This window comes from Protopterus annectens, chromosome 16.part0, assembly GCF_019279795.1.
Source record: "Protopterus annectens isolate FY-2018-M chromosome 16.part0, PAN1.0, whole genome shotgun sequence".
Classification (NCBI taxonomy): Eukaryota; Metazoa; Chordata; order Ceratodontiformes; family Protopteridae; genus Protopterus; species Protopterus annectens.
The window spans coordinates 595,891,022-595,916,200 of NC_056750.1; the positions used below are offsets into that span (position 1 = coordinate 595,891,022).

Here is a 25,179-nt window from a genome sequence, read left to right on the forward strand (position 1 = left end):
TTGTATTAGCTTTCCAAGTTTCAACCTTTGCTGTTCTCTTATAACTATGAGAGACATTACATTATAAAGAATTGTGAATCCCCAGTCACAGTAAGTTAATAACACAAATAAGAGAGAAATAAGGTAGGGTTACAAACACCTTTAAGTTGGGCTTTTCCTAGACCAAAAATCTTAACTTATATGCATTAATATGATGTAAAAAGCAGTCAGAAAAAGTCCAAAAGAAAGTATAAGATTTTATGTAAACTCAACCATTGTGCAGTGAGGTGGCTGGACTGCAAAATAATGCAACAGCTAGGAGAATCAGCTAAGATTAAGTTTTATTAAAATGTTGGTTTGAAGAGATCATTTTATGAAGAACATTATACCCTCCAGTGAGGAAATATGGTGTTTAAGGTGTAGTGTAGCTGTCTTTTCATAACAAGTGTTTTGTCCAGGTAAGATGTCATGAGTGCGGGCATTACAGCCATAATATGGCAGCTGCATACATTTATTTGGGTTTATAGTGAAATTTAGGACCTTAGATGCAAGCATTACAAGTTCTTGTTGCGCTGATTAGCAAACATTCATTCTACTTTATAGCCATCATCATGTTTAATGCAGTAAATTGATAGACTAAGATGGAATTAAGTCATAATAAAGTTAAATATAAGTCTATGTACAGATCCTCATGGGAAACTGCAGGCAACAACAGTGGCATATGAAAAAAACACCCTTTTAGGGCATGTCTCTCTTCTCAATATTCAGCCAGCTTGCTCATAATGTTAGAGTTCTCATTATGTTTTTAACATCATTAATATTTTACATTTAGTGTTATATCAACATCCTTACTCATGTCTTATAGCAGCAACAATATTAGATAACCCTAGCGGAGTAGAACTTTCATTAATATCAAAAGAACATTTCTTTCTTTCTTTAAGTATTTATATTTTGTAAATTGGATTGTCCAGCTGGATGGAGGCCCATTTTCAGCCAAGCTGGAAACCTGGGAAGAAATGTTCTCGTCTACAGTTGTACTAGTAGAGTGCAAATCTTATAAACTGACCAAATAGTGTAAGCCTATTGATTATTTATAGCACTGACACAGAATGATGGAGACACTTTTACAACAGAGAAACTTATAGTCATTATGTGTAGATCAGTTATTCAGATTGTGAAGAAATTAGACACTGTTATTTATGCTAGCATGTCTGGCTGAGTTTTTGTACCTAATTACAGACTGACCTGTATATTGTATGCCAGCATGACTATCTATAATAATGTAAATATGTTCTGACATGTTGATTTATGATCTGTTTGAACAGAATGTTTAAAGACTTGGAAAGTGTCCTTTTACATTTCTAACTGCCCATGTTTGTCCAGAGAGATTCTAAAGGCGAACTGTCTCAGATTCAGCTGATCAGCAGATGATGTCGTCAGAATGTTGACAGTTGCTATGTGTTGCTGTTAGAAGCTGAAAGACAGGAAAGGACTTTTAGAAAACAGCTGTTGTTTGAATTTAAAAATGTGAAATGAAAATTAGAACTTGAACAGTTGACAGGCTAGTCTATAAAAGAGCCTACTCTAGTCAGTTGAACTGTGCAGTCCAAAAAGGACTCACCAAGAACTGTAAGCCTGCAGTTTCTCTTTTGTAGTAATTTAGTTTAAATTGGGGACAGTGTTCTTTAGTTAGTTAGGAAATTATAACTAATCAGCTAGATCAGTTAGAGTTTTTCTGAATGCTGGATCTCTATCCTACAGTACTGATTTCCTTTTCCTGGTGATTGAGTTCTGTTTGTTTATTGGGAATTACTGTTTTATATTTTTAATCATTTTGCTCAATATTAAATATTTTTATTAACTTACATTGTGGGTGGACAATCGGTGTTTTCCTTATTGATTTCAGAGCACTTATACTTGCCTTGATAACTTCCTGGGCCACTTTGAAAGCCTAGCTGCTTAGGTCATTTACTACTCTTTCTTTTAATATTTAAGTTTCATAATTGGACACCCCTTTAAAAGGGCATGAAGACACTCTGATTGGTGGCAGCATTACCTTAATATTTTGGGGAAGTGACACAGCTGGAAATCTGTGTCAGGCTTTCCTAGTAGAGTATGGATGTGTGAGATTTAATTTATTTACATGTGAGTGTATGAGGTCTTAAAGTGGGGCACATTGCTCTGAAATGTGTAATAAGATGTTACATTAGAGGTGGACAGAAGTATACAGTCCAGTCCCAGATTATAGAGCATGTTCCTTTTGTGATCTTAGGGGCAATTGTGAAATATTACTCCTTTTTAAATGACAGTCTCACATTGGAGTCAGTAGTGAGGACTGAAGCTCCTTAGTTACTGACCCAGGATAGTGGGAGACGTCACATTAATTGTAGGCAGTCCAGTGGGATATTATTTGGATGTCACATTAATTGGTGGCAGTCCAATGGGATATTCACTGGATGTCACACAGATATTCATTGTAAAAATAGGTTCATAGGTTCATAGGTAAGTACTAGGCTATCTGCCTGAGGGCATCTGTAAGCCTAGCCAGAATGTGTTGACTTTTGCCACCCCCTTAGATTAGTTCCCTGTGCCTCTGTCCAGCAGAGCCATTAGTTCCCTGTGTGTCTGTCCAGCAGAGCCATTGCAGTGATCCCCGGAGTAAATTTTCTGTTTCCCACCCACTCGTCAAGGTTTCTCTGAGGGGCTCTGCCTAATGTAGATTGGAATCCTGTTCTAAAGTATGGGGAGTCTCTGGGACAGGAATCTATCCCTCCAGCATGTCCTATTTATCGTTGTGGTGAGGTTTAGATCCCTAGAGGGTGTGGCTGTCGGAGATTTGTTTTTTTTTTAGGTGGAGCATGTCCATCAATTCTGGGTTGGACATGACCTTGTATGTCAAGCAGAGATCACCTCTGAGTAAGCGGTATGCAGCCGAGTACGGCTGCATAGGGCATCTGTTTGAGGCCAGTAATCCTCTTGGTGAGGTATTTATTTATTTATTTATTTGCAGTTGGTTTACCAGGATAGTCCATTGGGCCAAAATGAACCCGTTTTCAATGGAGTCCTGGGGAAAAAAGCTCCATAACAATCTCAATACAGTAGGTTATTAATGATAGTTATACAATGCAAAAAGTTCAAGCAAGTAATTGCAAAATAGTTCAGTATACATTAGAAATTCTGTATATTTATAATGGATTATATAGATGATACAGACTAACAAAGTAATATTACAAATTAATACTGGAAGTAAATTCATATTACGATGCATAAACTTAAGCAGTGCAGTCTAGTACATTATATCAGACTAGTACGTTTTTGCAAATTCCATAGGAAACAGAGTGTGAGTGTTAGGGAAAAAAGGAAAAATTACTGGAGAAGCAGGGGAAGGATGGAAGATGAGGTAGCCAGAGTTAATTATGTGGGGTGGGAGCAAGAGCATTCCCACTGGGACAATAGGTGCGAATGAAGAGATCTTTTGAAAATCAAATGGTTAGGGATTGTGCGAATGGAAGGTGGAAGGGAGTTCCAGCGGCGAGCTGGGCCGTAGGATAGTAGGTTTTTTCCAAGAGGATGAATTGGTTTATGTACTTCTAATAGATTTTGATTATGAGACCTTAATACTCTATTTGGCAGATGCATTTTAAAGGCAGAAGAAAGTGAGGGACAAAGGTAGGGTTTGAGAATGAGTATGTGGGCGAGAGTTAATTGTGTGTAGGTTAGATGATTAGGTACCTCTAGCCATTTTAGTTTTTGGAGAGAGAGAGACAGTGGTGGGTTGATGACTTATGGCTAGTAGCGAACTTGGCAATTTTGTTGTAGCAGGAGGAGAGTTGTTTTTTTACAGAGGACTGTAGATTAGTTAGGAGTGGAGCTCCATAGAGAAGGGAGGGGATGAGAAAGGAAGTAGAGAGAGTGATTTTAGTGGCAGGTGTAAGGTAATGATTTTGTTGGTAGAGCATACCTAGTTTTTGGTGGGTTTTTTTGATATTTAGTTGTATGTGGGAGTTGAATTTTAGTTGGTTATCAATTTGGACCCCAAGTAACTGGGTATCAGTCACCACTTCCAGATGTGTGTTATTTTGACTCATAATTGAGAATGTATTCATATTGAAAGGAGTGGCTTTAGTGGGGGTAAATACCATTAATTTGGTTTTAGAAGCATTGAGAGCTAGGTGATTATCTTTCATCCATTGCTCAGTGGTTGAAAAGGCATCTTGTGTAAGTTTTAGAAGTGTGGGAATGGATGAGGCAGAGCAGATAAATTTGTGGAAATCATTTATAAATATATTGAAGAGAAGGGGACCCAGTATGGAGCCTTGTGGAACTCCGGTAGGGGTATTAAGAAATGAGGAGGTGGCTTTCTTCCATTTTGCTGCTTGATATCTATTGGATAAGTAGCTGGAGAACCAAGTCAAAGAGGAAGGACCTAGGTTAAGTTCAGAAAGTTTAGTTAAAAGCAGGCTATGTGAGATGGTGTCAAATGCCTTGGAGAGGTCAAGAAGTAGGGTAGATACAATTTGGCCAGAGTCACAGGCTTTGTTTACAGTTTCAAGGAAGGAGAGGAGGGCTGTCATGGTGCTATGATGTGGTCTGAATCCATGTTGTGAGCGAGTTAGGAGGTTATTATCTAAGAGATGTGGTAGGAGTTGAAGTTGGACACACTTTTTTAAGAGTTTAGAAATGGGAGACAGGATAGCGATTGGGCAGAAATTGGTTACATTGTTATTGTTGCCACCTTTATGTAAGGGCATGATAAAGGCCTGTTTCCAGATTTGAGGTACTATACATTCTTGTATAAAGCGATTAATTAAAATGCTAATGGGGTAGGCAATTGCATCAGCAGCTATACTGAGAAAGTAAGAAGGGATGTTATCAGGAGCGTTTGTACATGGCTTCAATTTCCTAAGGAGTTTCTTTATAGTAGAAGTGGGAATTGGTTTTAGTGAGAATATAGGAGAGTGGGAAAAGTGGGTGTTAGTGGGTAGTGAAGATGATGAGAAAGTTTGAGATGGAGAAGAGGTAGATAGTATAGAGTTAGTAGATGGGAATGAGGGACATGTAGTAGTGCAGGGTAGAGTGTTGCTAGTGGAGAGTGGGGTTATGTTGGAGAATGTGGTTGTGGTAGAGAATGGAGAGGTTAATTTAGAAATAGATTCAATGAAAAAAGAATTAAATTGGGTAGCTAAATCTGAATCTGGAATATTTGGGTCTGGGGAAGGGGTATCTGATTTACTGGGGTTAAAAAGGGTAGAAATACCTTTCCAGAATTTCTGAGGATTTGTTTTATTATTGTTTTGGAGTGTCGAAAAGTAGTTTTGACGATCAGAGATGATGAGTTTTTTAACTTTATTTCGAAGTGTTTTATATTCCTTATGAAGTAATGGGGTTCTGTTTTTCTGGTAGTGTGCCCAGACTTTATCTCTGTGCCGCATGGATGCTAGTGTGTTTTTGGTCAGCCATGGCGCGGAATTAATCTTTATTCGCTTTGTCCTTAAGGGAGCATGGGAGTCAAATATTTTTAAGAATGTTGAGTTGAAGTGGTAAACTGCGTTATCTAGAGATGATGTTTTTAGACAATTCCAGTTTATTGATTTAAGGGAGTTTGAAAAGGTTGTTGGATTAAAGTGTTTTTGGTTACAGGTAGTAATGTAATTATGGGTGCAATGTAGGTTTGAGGGGAGACGGTGAGTAAAGATGGGTAAGTGGTCACTGAGGGAATCTGGAAGAGTGCCACTATCAGAGAAATAGTTGGGATGGGAGACTAGAATCCAATGTAGAATACTACCAGTGGAAAGATTTTTTGAGGGGCATGTTATGGAGTTTATTAGTTGAGAAAAATTGTAGAGGTCGATGTTGAGAGAGTTTGTTGGAGACTGAATGGTGGCCCATTTAATATTCATGTCTCCTAAGATAATAGTTTTGTTGCTAATGTTGTTGGAGAGCCAGGAGAGGATATCTTCAAGTGTAGAAATATTGTCTCCTGGGGGGATGTAGAAGGAAGCTAGACAAATGTGTTTGTGTTTGTTAACTTGAAGTAAAGTTAGGAGAAGTTCAGCATTATTAAAGTGCGGAATAGGTTTGGTGTAGGGAGTGACTAACAGGGAGGATGAGTAAATGAGAGCTACTCCTCCACCTTTTTTATGGGCTCTGTCTTTTCTGATAATAGAATAGTTAGGTGGAGTTATTTCAGAGTCTTTTATCTGTGGTCTTTCCAGTTGTTGCAGGTGTCTTGTAAGGTACATCCCAAACGGGGCGTTGTACTCTATGATGGGTCTGATGAGTGATGAGTAGAGGGGCACAATAACCTCTTTTGTTCTAGATGTGAACCATTTTGTGATTAGGTGGGCCACATAGAAGGATTTTCTAACCACCTTGGCAATATGGTTAACAAAGGAGAGATTACTATCTACTTGTGTCCCCAGATCCCTTATTACATTTTCTGTATTTAGGGGACTACCACGTATGTGGTAGTTTGCAGGTACTTTGTTTTTTCCAAAGGGGATGACTATGCACTTTTTGGCATTTTGCTTGAGACCATGAATTTGAAACCAGGTATCCATCTCAGTGAGACCCTTTTGGAGGATGTCTGTATCAGTCGGAGAATCAGTTATGGCCTCCAATTTGCAGTTGTCTGCAAACTTGGTCAGCCATAGTCCTCCTGTGCTTGCCTGTACCTCTGAGAAATATATACCGAACAGGAGGGGTGCCAGGACTGAGCCCTGGGGGACGCCACCTGTAACCGGTTTAGAGTCAGACCTAGAGCCTTCAACTCTCACTATGTGGGTTTTATCCGTGAGCCAATTGGCAGCCCATCTCATGACATAGGGGTTTATGTTCAGGCTGGTGAGCTTATCTATAATACCAGAATGGGGAATGGTGTTGAAAGCCTTTGCAAGGTCTAGGTAGGCTGTGTGGACCTCCTTTCCCTCGTCTAAAGCCTTGGTAACTGTCTCAGAGAAGTCCACCAGGTTTAGGAGGCATGATCTGCTCGTAACAAAGCCAAACTGGGTAGGGTCCAGTGTTTGGAGGTTTCCAGTGTCTTTGTTAATGAGTTCCATGATGATGTGCTCCATAGCCTTGCAGACCAGGCTAGTCAGAGTTATAGGGCGATAGTTCCCATGGTCCGTTGTGGCTCCACCTTTGTGGAGTGGGATAACTGTTGCTATGCGCCACTCTATGGGTACGTAGCCTGTAGAGAGGCTGAGTTTGAACAGTGTGTTTAGGTGAGGGGTTAGTTCATTTTGGAGTTCATGTAAGACACAGCCTGGGACACCGTCCGGTCCCATTGAAGCTGTGTTTTTGGCTTTGGATAGGGCTGTTTTAACCTGTGTGTCAGTGATTGCCAGGGCTCTACATTCTTCTGGTATGGTTATGGGCCCTTTAGGGGGTGAGAGGGGGGGTGAAGTTTGCCCTAAACCTGTCTGCCAGAATGTTGGCAATGTCAGTCGATTCAGTATATTTTTATGCCATTCTGCACTAACTCAGAGCAGATCTGAGAGTTTCCACTTAGGCTCTTGACATAGCTAAAGAATGCTTTGTGGTTATCTTTGGAGTCCTTGGCAATTTTTCATTTGAAGCTAGCCTTGGATGATTTTATGAGGGATCTTAGTTTCTTGCTGATACTGATCAGGGATGTCTTTCCTTCTTGGGATGTTGTACAAGTTGTAAGCAGAAAACTTTAATGTAATTAATACATTCAATCAGTTATGTTAAAACAATGTACTGTTTTACTGCTGCTTTAAGTACTTACTGCATTACATTAGATGGTCATAGCTGTTGTATCTAGACTGCATGATCTTTTTACACTTGGGCTTCAAACCAGCCATTTTACATTAAGTTTTTTTCTGCACTGTTGTGGCAGAAGTGTGCTGATTTAAACCTATCTGAGTTGGGGACTGCTGGTGGAAGGCTTATTGTGTGCTTTCCTGATTGGTAGGTAGCTTAAAACCTGTTCTTTTTTGCTTGTATATAAGCCTTGAGTTTGCACAAAGCTGCTTACTGCTCAGCAGCAATTAGCAGTGCCCTGTACAGATGCAAGTGCCTTGAAGATAACATTTCCATAGAATAACCTTATCACTGAAATCATACTTAGTACTGTGCTGCTCCAGGAGCAACTTAGTTGTGCATGGAGCAGCATCACTGTGTTGGTTAAACTTAGTCATAGTCTCTGTGCTGTCAGCACAGTCCACTTTAATTAACTAATTTCTTTCCCTGATAAAACCCAGAGTAAGAACCTGATATTGTGGATATACAGTTTCCTACCATCTCTGTAGCCAGCCTGATGGACATGGACATCCAGACGCAATGTAGCAATTGTGTCATGTAACAACCACGTAATCCTAAAACAAACAAATGATGTATATGAGAGATGCAGTTATTCTATGAAAATGGAGGAAAGACTTTCATATGCAGACAAACAGAATGCCAAACGGTTGTTAGCACACACATCACTCTCCATACCAAATAAGGATTTGATGCATAAACCCACATATGTAGAGGTACTCAGTAGTAAATCACCAAAAACTCAAAGGCTTCTCAAATGCTGCCTTCTGAAACCACATATGCACACAATAAAACAAACAACCACCACAATGGATAATACACGTGTCTCAACAAACAAGCCCATAAGGTGAAACACCACAAAACCTAACATACTGGTTATAGGAGATTCTATAGTGAGACACATGGATGTCCTTCTCACCAGGCAGGATCAGGAGAAGGTTACAGTTAGCTGCCTGTCAGGTGCTGGAATCCATCACATCACTGCTGCACTCAGTTCACTTAGCCAGAAGTATCAGTATGACTGTGTCATAGTCCATGTAAGTGTGAATGACTTGAGACATACCTCCCTGGACTATATGAAGAAAGACATGATTGAGATCTCAGATTATGTGTTGCAGGCAGGTATGAGATTGAGCTCTCAGATTATGAGTCACAGGCATGTATGAGCCTAGATGTGAGCAGCATTCCTACTATCACCAAGTATGATTCCACAATACAAAAAAATGATTGACTTTAACGATTGGTTTAACTTTTGGTGTCAGTCCGTGGGGGTCCAATATTTGTCAGCCTAGGAGGCCATGCTGTTTTTCCAGAGATGGTCTGCACCTGTCTCTTTTAGGCTTTCAGATAATGGCAAAGGCTTTAGCCACCCCTATAGTGCCTTTTTTAGCTAGTGTGAAAGTAACCAACCACCCAACATAACAAAATCTTCTCTTGATAAGCTCCTGCTCAGTGTTAGGAGTCTAAACAAGAGACTGCACTCCCTAGAAGCACTCCTCACTTTGGAAAATTCTGATGTCTGTGCAGCCTCTGACACATAGTTCAGAGCTGCAGAAAGCACCCTGAACATGCAAGGCTAAAGTGACTTCCATACATTCAGATCACCAACTGAGCAAGAAAGAACCAAAGAAGTTATATCTGTCTTCATAAAGCATAAGTACAGCTAAGGACTGGTCAGACAGTATGACTCTCTCAAGCTGCTCCATGTCTAACTAACCATAGGTAGAATTCCCTACTATATCATCGCTAGCTGTAGGTCCCCCACCGTGAACCAGGAAAAACATGCCATGTATTTGAATTTACTGGACTCACTCACCATGCAGCCTAATACCTTACTTATAGGTTATTTTAACTATCATAGTATTAACTGGGGAACATACACAACCACTAACATGCAGGCTCAGAGGTTTGGACTATGTCAATGCAAGTGCTCTGGAACAGTTGGTCGGCACACCCACTAGGGGCTCACATACCCTAGACATAGTACTTTTTAACATGGGGAAGTGTTGCAACCCCCCCCCCCCCCATGTAATGGCCTCTTTGGTAAGATTAGAACACAAAACGGTCTTCTCTGAAATAAATGTAAGGCCAGGTAACCCATCTAGCTCAAAAAACATTAAAGAATTTCTCCAAGACAAATTATCTCCAACTAAGTAATGGCATAAGAAATTTCAAAGCTCCTTCAAACCCAGAAAACACAGAACCCTATGCAAAGGTGCACACCATTGTTTTGTATAGATACTTAAGCAGTTGTATAGAATCAGCAGTACTGGGCCGAATTGAACCCAGGTCTTGCCATAAAAAAGCCATCCTGGTATAAATAAGCTATACAACAAAAGAAAGAAACTAATGTCCAAAAATAAGTGGGAGCAGGTTCAGCAGAAGAAGAAAAAATCCCTCACTAGTCTAAATAAACAAACAAATCAGAGATCAGCTCAAGTCCTCAAAAGCAAATTATGAAGCAAAAATAGTCTCCCTAGCCAAGTAAAAACACAAAGCATTTTTTGACTATGCCCAAAATTTTAAGGGGAATATCCAGCTATGCGCAGAGGTGGTTGTGAATGACACCACCCATATTCAACTGGAGGAAATAGCCAACCTGCTAGCTGACTGATTTAGATCAAACTTCACCCCCCCCCCATCTCCACCAGTCATCCTCCAAAGTATACCTGCCACCATTCCTCAGCCTATTATCTCAAGAGAGCAGATCATCTCTGCACTCTCTAAGACTAAAAATATGGTATCACTGGCCCCTGACAACATCCTAGGTTGCATTTTAAATAACTTAAAAGATGACCTAGCAGAACCACTTGGATCCCTATTTAACCACAGCCTGCAGACATGCTATGTTCTGGCACAACAGAGGACAGCAACGGTCATCCCTCTGCACAAGGGGAGACCATCAACCAGCCTAGGGAATTATAAACCCATAAGCCTGACTAGCCTCATGTGTAAGGCCATGGAAAGAATCATCATGAACTTTATCAACAAAGACATAGGTAATTTCCAGACTCTGGACTCAACCCAATTCAGATTCATTAAGTATAGATCATGTCTGTTAAATCTGGTTGACTTCTTCGAGAAGGTCACCAAGGTAATTCATGAAGGAAAGACTGTGTATACTGCCTACCTTGACCTGACCAAGGCATTTGACACAATTCCTCACTCAAGTGTTATAGAGAAACTCTCTCAACTGGGCATAAACCCCTACATCACCAGGTGGATAGCCAATTGGCTCACCGACATGACACATACTGCCATAGTGGGTAAATTCACCTCTAGCTAAAGGCCAGTCACCAACAGCGTACCACAGTGTTCTGCACTAGGCACTCTCCTGTTCGGTATTTATTTCTAAGAAGTCAAGGCAAATGTAGAAGGCTTTTGGCTGACCAAGTTCGCAGATGACTGCAAATTGGAGCAATCAGTGAATCCCTGAATGATACTGATATACTGCAGAAAGGATTAACACAGACAAATGACTGGTGCCAGAGTCATGGATTGAAACTAAATACAAAGGAAAATGCATAATTATTCACTTTGGGAAAGCAAATACTGAATCTAATTATAATAAAGAGAGCACCCCCCCCCCCCACCAAGAGTAGACCCAGTGGGACGTGATCTGTATACTTAGTTGATCGTAATCTGAACTTTGACCACTATGTGCGCACAGTGGTCGGAAAGACCTTCTATGTGACACAATTCCCCACTCAAGTGTTATAGAGAAACTCTCTCAACTGGGCATAAATCCCTACATCAGATCAAAGGATGTTATAATTCCATTGTACTCAGCCTTCATCAGACCAGTAATTGAGTACAATGCATCCTTTTGCATGTACTTCTCCAGACATCTGCAACAGCTGGATCAACTCCAGAGATTTCTCACCAGGAGGATACAGGATATAAAAAACAAGTCCTCTGTGGAAAGACTGAAACCCTATCACTGACTACAAAGGTGCAATCTGTGTCTGCCGTACAGGGTAGTATTCAGTCCAGCTCTGAAAGAAATGTTATATATTCATAAATCAAATGAAGGTCACTCATTCCAAGGATCTTAACCTAGCCTCTGACATAAATCATTTCAGAGAGACGGATACGTCTCCCAGAGACTACCCGTTCTCTGGAACAAGCTTCCCATTCACATAATGTAAAGCCCTTCCCTGACCCTCTTCAAGTGCAACCTATATCAATGGATGGGTAATCGTAAATTTACTCCTAGGGTGGTACCCATGTCCTTCATGGACAGAGGCAGTCAGTATTAGATAGCATAGCATAGGCTCATATCTCTGTGAAATTTGTTCACCTAGCTATTGAAATTGGGAAACTTTGGTTAAATATGGCTAGGCTTGTAAGAGTTTGTGGGCTATTAGCCTAGTAATTTCCTATAAATCTATGAATCAAGTCATGGGGATTGATGTCAGTGTGAGATGAGCATTTGATCCAAGTCAGCCAAAAGAAATACTTTTGTCTTTCAAAGGCCTTAAGCAGTATAACCGAATGGCTAAATGGTATATAGCTTACAATTTCTTGAGATGAGGCACCCTTATGCATAAGAACTGCAGTGGTCTTTAAACAAAAATAAGGTACACAGCTGTCTGACAGCATTTTTTTAAACAGTACCTTCACTAGCCAAGTTAATAAATTCTGGACTTTTAGTGAAAAAAATCCAGAGAAACCACCATGTTCATTGCTAATATTACCATATACTTTATGTAAAGCAGAAGTGATGTGGATTTCAGTAATACTCAGGTGGTTTAATGGTAACCATTTGAAATGTCAGGAAACATGGAGACTGAATGGCTGAAAAAAATGTACTTACATATACCAAGTCCAAAATGCTCATTTCCCAGACTATTCCCTTCTTTCAGAGGTATGTCAATCTCGGTGCTGGTATATATAAGTTCAGGAGTTGTGGGAGGTGGAGGGGGCTTGCCCCCCTGAAAAAAAAGAATTTTAAAGGAGAAGAAAGATGTTTGAGAGTCACTCTTCTCTTCTCTTAGATTTTCAGTCTTTTTTTTTTTTTTTTTATCTGTCGTCACTCAACATCACAAGTGCCGGCATTTCAATACAGAGCTGGTTTAACTTGTTAATATTCAAAATGTCAGTGTTTTACATTTTGGTAATAGTTTCCAGCAAAACAGTAATTAAATATTATGTACATCTGTCTCGGATTTTTGAGCAACATACCCCTATTATTCATTTATATTAGCTGTAGCATATCTGACAAACTGCAAAATTATTTTTTGCCATGCTTACTGCCTATTGCTAAGTTTCGTCCAAATTTAGATGTAGTTTGTTAAAACGGATTCATGTTAATCTACCACTGCAACTTTTACTCAAATGACATTGGTCAAAAAACACAAAGTTGAAAAACACTTTTGGTGATTATATGGAGAAAGACCCCCTCCCCCATTTTATATACTAATTCCAAGGAGGAAAATGCCAGTGCACCTGGACCAAACAGCTTTTACTTTAAGCCATTCAGTAACTTGACACTTTCCTTTTAAAACTAGTTGAGGTATCAATTAAAACTTTAAGAAATTATAACTTACTTCAGAGCGAACTACAATGAGTAATAATTCATCATGTTGTGAGGCAGAGCAATTTTTTGGTTGCTAGTTACTCTCGTTCTTAAAAGTAGTAATTCATGATTTTGACCAGGAGTAATACTGTAATACAACTGATTTGGCCTGGATTGTCTAAGAGCATACAGCATTCCACATCTATACATCTATTTAATTCAGTGCTGCGGATTTGGTCTACTGCTTCTAGAACCATGACCTTATGGTGGTGGAGGAAATTATGTGCCCTTGTGATACTTAGATTGCCAAGAGCAATATAGGAGTAGTAGCTCCAAATACCATAGCTCTAAGAGAAAGAGGCAAGGTAAATGTACCCTGTGATAGCTCATTTAAAGAGTCTAAGAACCATGCCAGGAACAGGGATAGTGGATCTCACCTGGTTTGGAGTGTTGAGCATCTGATGACTAGGTAACTCATGTAGCTTAGCTGGCTTGGCCTGAAAACCCTACATGGCACTGTCATGTGGGGTGAATCCCTGCAAGGTGAAGGATAGGGTTCGGATACAATAGCTTTCAACTGTCAGGCATAGGTGGATGGATTAAGATGGCTTAGACCCCAGCAATGGTACATAATTCTTAAGACACAGAATGCTACCACACTTTTAGGTAAGGATTTGGTGCTTGGCCATACCTCTACACATAACATGGATTCTGGGAACAAACTTCTCAAGTGGGAGTGTTTTCTCTCATACTCTGCAGTTGACCTTCAGGAGAGTACCCAAACAAGAGTGGGTGCACCTGAAGCCTCTGGCTGGGTGGTATTCAGTCATGGTTTGTGCCTGTAAATTAGACAGTCATCTCAATATGCCTGCTAGTATTCCAACTTTCTTGGAGACTGTTGGTATGAAGTTCAACAGGGTGCCACGTCCTGGTTTTATAGTTTTAGTTGGAGGCACTAAAGGTCTCAAAGAGAATAATGGAGATACCTTGAAAGGCATAATTGAGAGGATCATCTTGTCTGATATAAACCAGAGTGACAAACTGTTATTGGACTTCTGTGCTAGTCAGGAATTGCCTTTAACAAACACCATGCTTCAAAACAAGGATGCTCATATGTGTACTCTGTACCACAGCTCATAGAATCAAAAGCAGTGACTGATCTTATTGTCATGTTGTCAAACTTGAGGCCATATGCACTAGGCACTCAGGTCAGTACAGCTGTTAACTGATCCTTATTTGGTAGCATACTGGGTTAGATGGCTGAAGTGATGGGTGTTTGGACTAAGGAAATACAATTGCTCATTGGAGATGTCCTGGAAATGTTTAGTAGATGTGTGTATTATTATTTATATATTTATTTTACATCTGTTGACCGGGAGAGTCTGACTGGATACATGTCCATTTTCAGCAGAGGCCCGGGGAGAAAAGCTGCACAGATTAAGAACAAATAACTATGAGATTTCTACATAGCAAGCAAGTATTCATAGGAAAACACATGATTTAACAAGATTCCATAGTTTTAAAGTTACAAAGTACAATATTCATTGGTAGTCGCATGTTTTAACAAAATTCCATAGTTTAAGTTAGAGTAAAGTAGTACTTAGAATGTACTGGTTTCCAGTAATAACATTGATTGAGACAAATGTTAGTAAAAGAGGGACGGGAGTGGATGTTAGGGTTAGTTTTGTGAGCTGTTTTTGGGTTTAAAGTTGGAATGTGTATAATCGCTGACTGTTGGTGTGGGTGTTCGCAGGTGAGGCACTATAAGGAGGAGTCACAATTCTTCTTGAAGGGATAGAAGTGAAAAGGAGCACAAGAGTGGGTCAGAGGGTGTGTATGGTATGGGTCAGCCTGGTGGGTAGCAAAGGCATAGCCATGCGAGTTTTAGGTTTTCTTTTAGTAGCTTTTTGAATGTAACCATTGAGTTGGCTGAGGTAATAGCAAAAGGTAATGAGTTCCAAATTTTACTGATGTAGTTAGGGAAGAGGGAATCACGTGCTGTGTTATTGCTTTTGGTCACCTTGATTAGTCTTTTATCACTAGAGCGAAGTTGTCTGGTATTAGTTTGTAGTTTAAGTAGATTAGATAGTGCTGGGTTTTTTTCAGGAAGTAGTAGGAGTTTCCGGGCAAAAGAAAGCTGATGGAATGAGAGGAGATTTGGGAATTCAAGCCAGTTAAGTTGATTTAGTGAATGACAGTGGTGGGCACGGTAGGGGACACCGGTAGCAAATTTGCCAATTTGATTGTAGCAGATGTTAAGCTTGGCCATTTCAGTTTTGGGTAGGTTTGTGAAAATGGGAGCGGCATAGAATAGTGTGGAGAGGAGGTGGGTTTGAGTTATGGTTATTCTAGCAGGTTGGGTTAGAAATGGTTTGTTTTTATAAAGACTGCCCAGTTTTTTTGTGAATGTTTTTAATAGTTTGATTTATATGTAGATCAAACTTGAGGTTGTTGTCAGTGGTCACGCCTAGCAGTTTAGTATGAGTGTCTGGAAAGATGATAGTCCCATCTCTGGACACAATATTGAATGTGTTGGGCATTGAGATGGATTTGTTTGGTTTAAATAGCAACAATTTGGTCTTTTCGGGATTAAGTAATAGGTTTTTTGGATAATGGAGAGGAGTTTGTGTGGGTCGCTGGCTGAGCAGACTAATGTTGAGTCATCAGCATATTGTATAACAGTTGCATCTTGGCATATGCTGTGGAGATCATTAATGAAGATGGAGCATAGAAGGGGTTCCAGAATGGACCCTTGTGGGACTCCTGTGGTAATAGGCAGCAGTGAGGATAGGTTGTTGTCCCATCGAACTGCTTGCTGTCTATCATGTAGATAGTTTTGGAACCAGGCTAGTGTGTGATCACTAAGGCCAAAATCAGCAAGGGAGTGGGACAGTTTGGGATGGTTGACCATATCGAAGGCTTTTGACAGGTCCAAGAATATGGCAGATGTTAGTTTACCTAAGTGCCTGTTTTGGTTGATGTTTGTAAAGGAAAGAAGGGCTGTGGTTGTACTGTGGGCTGGACGGAATCCATGCTGGATTGAAGAGAAAATTTGGTCATTAAGTAGATATGGCATAAGTTGGTAATGTATAGATTTTTCAGGAATTTTTGCTAGTGGGGACAGGATGGCAATAGGGCGATAGTTGGTGAGGTCAGTGGATGTTCCACCTTTATGTAAACGGATGATGTAGGAGGTTTTCCAGATTGGTGGGATGGTGCTTTCTGATATAGATCTGTTAAGTAGAATAGAGATTGGGTAGGCAAGTTCATTTGCAGCCAACTGAAGGTATTCTGCTGGGATGCCATCTGCTGCTAGGGTAGTAGGTTTAAGTTCATTGAGTTTGCTTCTCCCATATACAGTGGATATAAAAAGTGTACACACCCCTGTTAAAATGCCAGGTTTTGTGATATAAAAAAATGAGACCACAATAAATAATTTCAAAACTTTTCCCACCTTTAGTGTGACCTATAACCTGTACAATTCAATTGAAAGACAAACAAATCTGTTAGAGGAAAAATATAAAAAAATAAACAGTGTATGATAAGCTGGTTGCATAAGTGTGCACATCCTTAAACTAATACTTTGTTGAAGCACCTTTTGATTTAATTACAGCATTCAGTCTTCTTGGGTACACACCTACCATCAATTAAAGATACTCTGATTAATCCCAAATAAAGGTCAGCTGTCCTGGTAGGATTTTCCTGACATTTACTCAGTTGCCTGCTACAGCAAAAGCCATGGTTCGCAGAGAGCTTACAAAGCATCAAAAGGATTTCATTATTGAAAGGTATCAGCCAGGAAGAGGGTGCAAAAAAATTTCCACGGCATTGGATATACCATGGAACACAGTGAAGACAGGCATCAAAAACTGGAGAAAATATGGGACAACAGTGACATTGGAAAGAACTGGATGTCCCTCCAAAATTTATGAAAACACAAGATGAAAACTAGTCAGGGAGGCTGTCAAGAGACCTACAGCAACACTGAAGGAGCTGCAGGAATTTCTGGCAAGTACTGGTTGAACTACTACATGTGACAACAATCTCCCATATTCTCCATATGTCTGGACTATGTGGTAGGGTTGCAAGATGGAAACCTTTTCTTACACAGAAAAACATCCAGGCCTGGCTAAAATTTGCAAAACAATACATCAGGTCTCCCAAAAGCATGTGGGAAAATGGGTTATGGTCTGATGAGACAAAGGTTGAACTTTTTGGCCACAATTCCAAAAGGCATGTTTGGTGCAAAAACAACACTTTGCAACACCAAAAGAACAACATCCCCATGGTGAAGCATGGTGGTGGCAGTATCATGGTTTGGGGTTGCTTTTCTTCAGCTGGAACTGGGGCTTTAGTCAAGGTGGAGGAAATTATAAACAGTTCCAAATACCAGTCACTTTTGGCCTAAAACCTTCAGGTGTCTGCTAGAAAGGTGAAGATGAAGAAGAATTTCACCTTTCAGTACAACAATGACCCCAAGCATATATCCAAATCAACAAAAGAATGGCTTCACCAGAAGAAAATTAAAGTTTTGGAATGGCCCAGCCAGAGACCAGACCTAAATCCAATAGAAAATCTGCGGGATGACCTGAAGAGAGCTGTGCACAAGAGATGCCCTCACAATCTGACAGATTTGGAGCACTTTTGCAAGGAAGAATGGGTAAATATTGCCAAGTCAAGATGTGCCATGCTGATAGACTCCTACCCAAGAAGACTGAATGCTCTAATCAAATCAAAAGGTGCGTCAACAAAGTATTAGTTTAAGGGTATGCATACTTATGTAACTAGCTTATTGTACGTTTTGTATTTTTTATATTTTCCCCTAAAAGATTTGTATTGTTTTTCAGTTGAATTGCACAGGTTATATAAAGGTAGAAAAGTTTTGAAATGATTTATTGTGGTCTCATTTTTTATATCACAAAAACCTGGCATTTTAATAGTGGTGTGGACACTTTTTATATCCACTCTACATGGGATTGATGGAAACACAAAATCTGAATGGATGTTATTCAGGTTTGAAGTAGCTGATGCAGCAGCAAGGAACTGTGATTTGAAAGGCAGTCGGTGTTTGTTCTGGCTGTATCCTGTAGTGCACATTAGCAGTTAGAGAATCTATCAGGTTAAAGAAAGAGGCCTTCTGTGCCTTGCTTGCAGGTTGGCTGTCTGGATAAGAACGACACATACCAAGAAGTTAGGAAGGCAGCAGCTACTGCAGTTGCAGATGAGAAGAACAGGGAGTGAGAAGAGTTTGGCAAGGCCATGAAAAATGATTTCTGAATGGCCTCAAAGATGTTCTTGCAAACAGCCTGCCAACTGAAGAGGCAGGGTGGCAGCATTTTGCTTAGGCTGATCTCAGTAAAGAAAATGCAGGTGTTATCTTGTATCATTGCAGGGAAGCAGAAGGAATACTTTGAGGACCTCCTGAATCTGGTATATTTGTCCACATCTGAGGAGGCATTGTAAGAAGCAGATGATAAGACTGGCTCCATTTCTGTAGGTGATGCCATTGTAATTAAGCAGTCCTGCTGTGGCAAGGCAATGGGAGTGGATGAAAGCTGGGTAGAAGTGATGAAGGCATTGGATATTATTGGTATGCCATGGTTAACATGTTTTTACAATGTTTTATGGAACATTGGGGCAGCATCTTTGGACTGGTAAACATGGGAAATGATCCTCATTTTAAAAAAGAGGAGAAGGAAAATGTATTCTAGTTATAGTGGGTTCACCACTTTAACTTGAGAATAAATTTGCCATGTTGCTGGAAAAAAATACTTCATCCTATTAATGAGCCTCTGACTCAAGATTCAAATGCAGATTTTGTCCTGACTGTGAAGCAGCAAACCAACTGTTCTTCACTGGGTAGATATTGGAGGCATCATGAGAGTTTTCCAGTACTGACTGCATGTGTTTGTGGTCCTAGATAGGGCACATGACTGTGTATCCTAAAATAACTTGTGGAAGGTGCTATAGCAGGGTGTCCCAGGGCTGCTGCATGCCATTTAGACTTTGTGTTTGAAGAGCAGGTGTTACATAAAAATTTCAACATTTAGCTGATTACATTCAGTGTGAGCATTCAACTTTATCACGAGTAACACTTTAGTCTCCCTTCTTGTTTCTGATTTTCACAAGCAGCTTATCAAGCCACAGTCAAGATATGGAGAATTTCTAGTTTGAGGTGTGAGGGTTGCACCTTGTTGTTTGCAGAGGATGTTGTTCCCTTTGCCTCAAGTGACTATGATCTCTATTGTGCACTGAAGTTGTTCACTGCTAGATGTGAAGTGGATGAGTAAAACACAGCATCTTCAAAGTAGAGGTCATAATTTTCTCATGAAAGATAATGGATCGCGGTCTGTTTTTGCGGGGATGCAATCACTTCAAATGGAGGAGGTTAAGTATTCTAGATTATTGTTCATGAGTGAAGGTAGAAGGGATGGGAAATTGGCCAGTGGAAAGGGTGCATGGGGCAGAAGTACTGAGGGCATTGCACAAAACTATGGTGGCGAAGTGAGAACTGAGCCATAAGACATGAGACAAATGTCGAAGTTTACTACTCATTCTCTGTCGAGCATTGTCTAGTGTCTGAAAGGATACCATTGAGAATAGTGGCATAAGTAAGGATCCTTCATATGATAGCGGGGTGAGGAGCCTGGTACTTTATCAGTTTTTAAGCTTGATAGTAGAGATCATTTACTAGCATAATGGGAATAGTTTTGATACTATGGCTGGACCGTACTATGAGCTGATCCAATACAGGTTTAAGGTCTTTGTAAATATTCTTTAAATTTCTGATCTGGGTCAGTTTAATATCAGCTGATTTTATTATGTATCACACAGTGGTCAAGCTATGAAACTGGTTCCATCAGCAAATTTGATGTGACAACACCAAATCAAGATATCAGATACAAAAAAGTGTTTTTTTTTATGGTTGGCAGGGAAAATAACGTGATCACAACATGATTCCTGAATAAAATAGAAGAATTCCAATATGAGTTCTTTATTTTCATTGTTGATTCAAGCATTAAAATCGTCCAGAGCCAACCATCAGAGTTACTGGATGTGAGACCAACATAGAAATCAACAAACTCATCCAGAAACCCCTCTCAGGCTACTTACTGGTTGGTAGGCAAGGAAGTATGTACAGTTTGTTCTTGCCTTATAAACTGTTCCAAAGTTTGGCATGCCAACTTTAGATGTGAACAATTTCAAAACAGCTTACCATATGTCACATGAGTTCTTTCCTGTTTGCATACAATGCAGTGAGTTATACCTTGTCTAGTAAATCCTTCCACTGATATTATGAATGTCTTCTGTTATTTAAAACCATGTTTACTTACAGGCTGATCTTGTAATTAATTGGAAGCAACATTTCCCTGCTGACAGGGTAATATATTAAAGTATCCATCAGTATGTCATGGCCTGCAGTTGTGTTTATTGTTAATGTATTACTCCCATAACAAAACCTGAGTTAACCCTGAAAATAGAACACAGCTGCCTCATGTTTTTTTTTTACTAATATGCCCTATGTAAATTAAAAGTAAGTTCATAAATTTTAAATACATCTTTGAAGTATACATGAAAACTGAAGCCATACCTCATCTTCACAGGGTCATTTGCTATAGCACTCAGCTGTCCTCCCATCTCCTTCAAATCTTTAGCAAAATTGCCCTGGGAAGAAAAAGAAATGTTATCGTCCTTTTTTAGACAGAGATGGAAACTAACAACTCACACAAGATTGTATAAAATGACTAAGCTGAGGCAGTTAGAGACTGCAAGTTTCATAACCAGGTTAAGCTGTACAGCAGCATTATATGCATAAACTTTGTGCATTCTTAAACTTGTCATTTATGGTTTATGCCCTGACCTGCTCTGATGTCCCAGTCTGTTAAACAGTCATACTTCTGGACTGTTTTGCATATAACATTACTATGTCCTTCTCAAAAGTGGCCACAGATCTTTTGTTATAAACTCTGAAATTCGCATCTGTAGTGATGATGGTAGATCAGATCCCAGTCATTCAAGTTGTATCACTCTTAGAGAGCAGTCCATATTCATTGTTTCTTCTCCCCTTCTTCATAGTATCATTTCAAAAGATTATATATGCACACTACCATACCAATGTCACATCCTTTCCCATTGCAGTACCACTGACTCTGTAGGCAGATGATGTAGTAGCATTGTATCCTCATTACCTGTAGTGTGAAAGGAGATCATCTTCTCAGGCACTCTGAATCCCTTTCCCATTTGGCATTGTTGGCTTGAGAAAGAAGTTGGTATGTAGATTTGCAGATGTTTAGTCTATGTCTGAGGAGTTTTATGGATTGACTGAAAAAGTATAGATCAGGCAGAGAAGTTGAATGTTAGCTAGCATTTTTGTGGGAAGCCATGTGGCCCACAGGAATGTGCCATAGTGGTGTTCATGTTTAGGGGAGAGGAGCATAAATTACAAATTTTGTTAGAGTGAGCTTGAATAGTTTTGAGTTTTTTTGCTGCAGGGCTAAGCAAGTAGAGGCAAAACATATTAGAGTTAGGATTTTAGGATATTTTACAGATAGCTTGTCTCCCAACAGGAGTTAGAGAATTTTTTTTTCCAAATTTTTTTTTTATTTTGAATTTTTCAATGTAGAAAACAAAAATAAAAAAACAGAGCAACAGCTACAATGTAATAATATACTTGGTAAATAATTATAGGTGAACAGTATCTTTACACCATCATGAAACAACATTATTTACAACTGTACAGAAGTGCCATAAAATTTAGTATCACATCCATTTAATGAGCTTACCCTGTTGTGGTGAATTCTTGTCATTACATATCTGTATGTATGTTAAAGGTATATCTTTACGCATAAATACCTATGTCTTTAAGTTAATTTGGGTGGATTAAGCTAGCAGTATGTTAAAGACCTGTTCCCATGTTTTTAATTTCTTAACAATGTTATTTCTCACATCAATTACCCATTAATGAGCTAGCATGTGTTTGATTGCCATCATTTTGAATTCGGCCCAGTTGATAGTCAGCCTGTCCCCCCATTTGGATGCTATGTATAGTTTCATTAATGGGAATAATGTACTATGTATGGTTGCTTGACTATTGGATATTCCTGGGGGGGGGGTGAAGTAGTGTGAATATACATGTAAGTGTTGCTTTTTCATATTCTTGTTTTTGTAGTTGGATTTTTAATGAGTTCCATGGTTTAGATACACATTTACAGCTCCAAAACATATGGATTAGATCTGCTTTCTGTTATTTACAATATGGGCAGTTTGGTGAATTAGAAGAGTTAAATTTGTGTAGTACTGAGGGGGTAAGATGAGCATTGTTGTTGATCATAAGTTGTGTGTATGTTAGCTTTTTCAAAGGTAATGCTTTAAGTGTTAGGATCAAAGCCTGGTTTAATTGTTGTTCGGTTATTGATGAGTTGCTTTTAAACCAATAGTTAGAGGTGAGTATATTGTCTTGGAATTTAATCTTGGATATTAATTTATTTGTGTTGGATATCATTTTCTCTCTGGATACCATTGTATTCACAGGGTTTCACAATTGTTTATATCTACCTTGTTTAATTTAGTGTTTTGAAAGTGTTTGGTACATACTTCCCTAATTTGTCTCAAGATAATTGTGTATGATTTTGGTAAGTTAAGTTGAGATCTCAGTTCTGGGATTGTGTGGTTGTGGTAAGGGTAGAGATCTCAAATTCTCAAGTCTTTTAATAAAGGGTAGTTGTTGAGATTTATCATTAAGTTTTTAATTTTTAAGTTTGGGCTATGATGGATTGGTTGAAAGGTGTCCATTACTGGCCTAAATTCAAGGGAAATGAACAACTTTTGAAGTATGCTGATGAAATATATTAGAGGGTCAGTGATCTTATAAGCTATAATATCTTTTTTGGTTAGAAAAGGAAGAGCTCTAGGATTGAATTCTAGAGATTTGATAGAGTTATGATATATCTTCAGCCAAATTGAAGACCATTTTTTGGGTGAAGGGGCATATTCTGCTATCTTTAGTATTCTGCTACTGTTGATAATGATGTAGTATAGTTCAAAATCCCGTAAATTTAGACCCCCCCTTTAATTTTGGTAGTGATAGTTTTTCATATGATATTCTTGTTTTTTTAGGTTTCCAAATGAACTTGGCCAGAAATGTATGTATTTGTTTGAAGAATTTGTTATGTATTACCACTTGTGTGGTTATAAATGTGTAAATAACTCTGGAAGGAATATTCATTTTGATTATCGAGACCTTGGATAGGAATGGTATTTTGAGATTATTCCATCTGTTATAGACTAGCATTATCATATTCCATTTATTCAGTATATTATTTTGCTAAAAATTTCTTTTGTTTTGAAAAAACCTAATCCCAAGATATTTGGTTGAGTCTTTTATTTTAATTGTGTCTAAAAATGGGAATAGCGATAATAGTTTAGGAGGACTTAAAGGGAAAATATTTTTTTTTTAAGTTAAGTTTATAGTTAGAGCTAGGGGTGGTGAAGTAAATGTTTAAATCATCGGCGAAAGCTGTGTAAAAGATTTTAGAGTTAAAGAGAGATGGTGGATTATGATACATTTTCTGTTTAATGTACAGGAAGAGCGGTTCAAGGTAGAGATTGAATAAGAAGGGGGATAAAGGGCATCCTTGTCTTGTCCCATTTTTAATCTTTATTCTGTCTGTTAAAGTTCTGTTTATGTATAGGTTAGTATAAGGGTTTTCATACAGTATTTTAATTATTTGAATAAATTTATTAGGGAACTCAAAGTAAGGTAAGAGGTGAAGTAAAAAAGTGATGTTCACTCTATCAAAAGCTTTATGGGCGTCAACCACCACTGTGTATATGGGAATTTGTTTTAATATTTGTGAAGGTTATCATGGCTTCAAGAGTTAAGGTGTTATCACAAGTCTGTCTGAATGGAGTAAATCCTGACTGTTCAGGAGAAATGATTTTAATTATAATGTTCTTTAGTCTATTTGCTAGTATTGAAGTGAGAATCTTTGCATCTATATTTAGTAATGAAATTGGTCTGTAGCTACTAGGGTCTTTAGTATCTGATTGTTCTTTCAAAATCAGGATGTTTTTTGAGTCATTAAAGTGTAAGTCATTTATTTTGTTGTTTTTTATATAGTTTAGTACCTGTTGTAGTATTTTAGCAACTAGTGGTGTGAAACACTTGTAAAATTCTGGTGTGAGGTCATCCAGACCTAGAGCTTTGTTTGCTTTTATTTTTTTAATTGTGTCGGTGATTTCACTTATTGATATTGGGTTTGTTAGGATATTTTGTTGGTTAGTATCTAGTTGCGGGAAAACTATATCTTGAAGGAAAGCTTTCCCATCCATTTCTGAAGATGATAAAGTTTGTTTTCCATAAATGTGAGTATAAAGTTGTTCAAAGAGGTTTATTATTGCCTAGTTCTTCATATATGATTTGCTCTGGTGGTAAATTTCTGTTATAATGGGTGTGGATTTGTGTATAGCAGTTAGTCTCGCTAAGGCCCTGGATGGCATTTGAATAGTCTCTGCGTAATTTAGCCAAGTTTCTCATTTCGTTGAATGATAGGTTTCTTGTTTCTTTTAGGTATAGTTTTTTTTGTGTTTTTATTAGGAGGTCTTTGGTGTTTTTGTTAAGACCTGACATTAGTTCCAAATCTAATTGATTTATTTTATCTTTTAATACAAATTCTTCATTGAAGAATATGTTTTTACAGTGCATTGCTTTGTTAATCAGAAAGCCTCTAATTTGAGCTTTTGTTAAAGCCCATTCAATGTGTAGTGGTAGTTGTGAGTTGACTAGGTTTAGAGTTAGGGAGTTTAGTAGCATAGTAATGCCTTCTGTCACATCTTGTTTAGTTAAGCGATTGGAATTCAATGTCCAGTTGTTGCCTCTATTGGATTGTTGTTGTTTAATA

General features: G+C 38.8%; 1 protein-coding gene across 1 annotated transcript in view; it reads right to left on the minus strand.

Annotated features, from left to right (window-relative positions):
• The window catches only part of LOC122790625 (amiloride-sensitive sodium channel subunit gamma-like), a 1,193,300-nt gene that overhangs the window by 146,756 nt on the left and 1,021,365 nt on the right, over positions 1 to 25,179 (minus strand). The window contains exon 9 of the mRNA XM_044058151.1: positions 20,871 to 20,944. Within this exon, the coding sequence (XP_043914086.1) occupies positions 20,871 to 20,944 (74 nt within the window). The remainder of the gene's footprint in view (positions 1 to 20,870; positions 20,945 to 25,179) is intronic.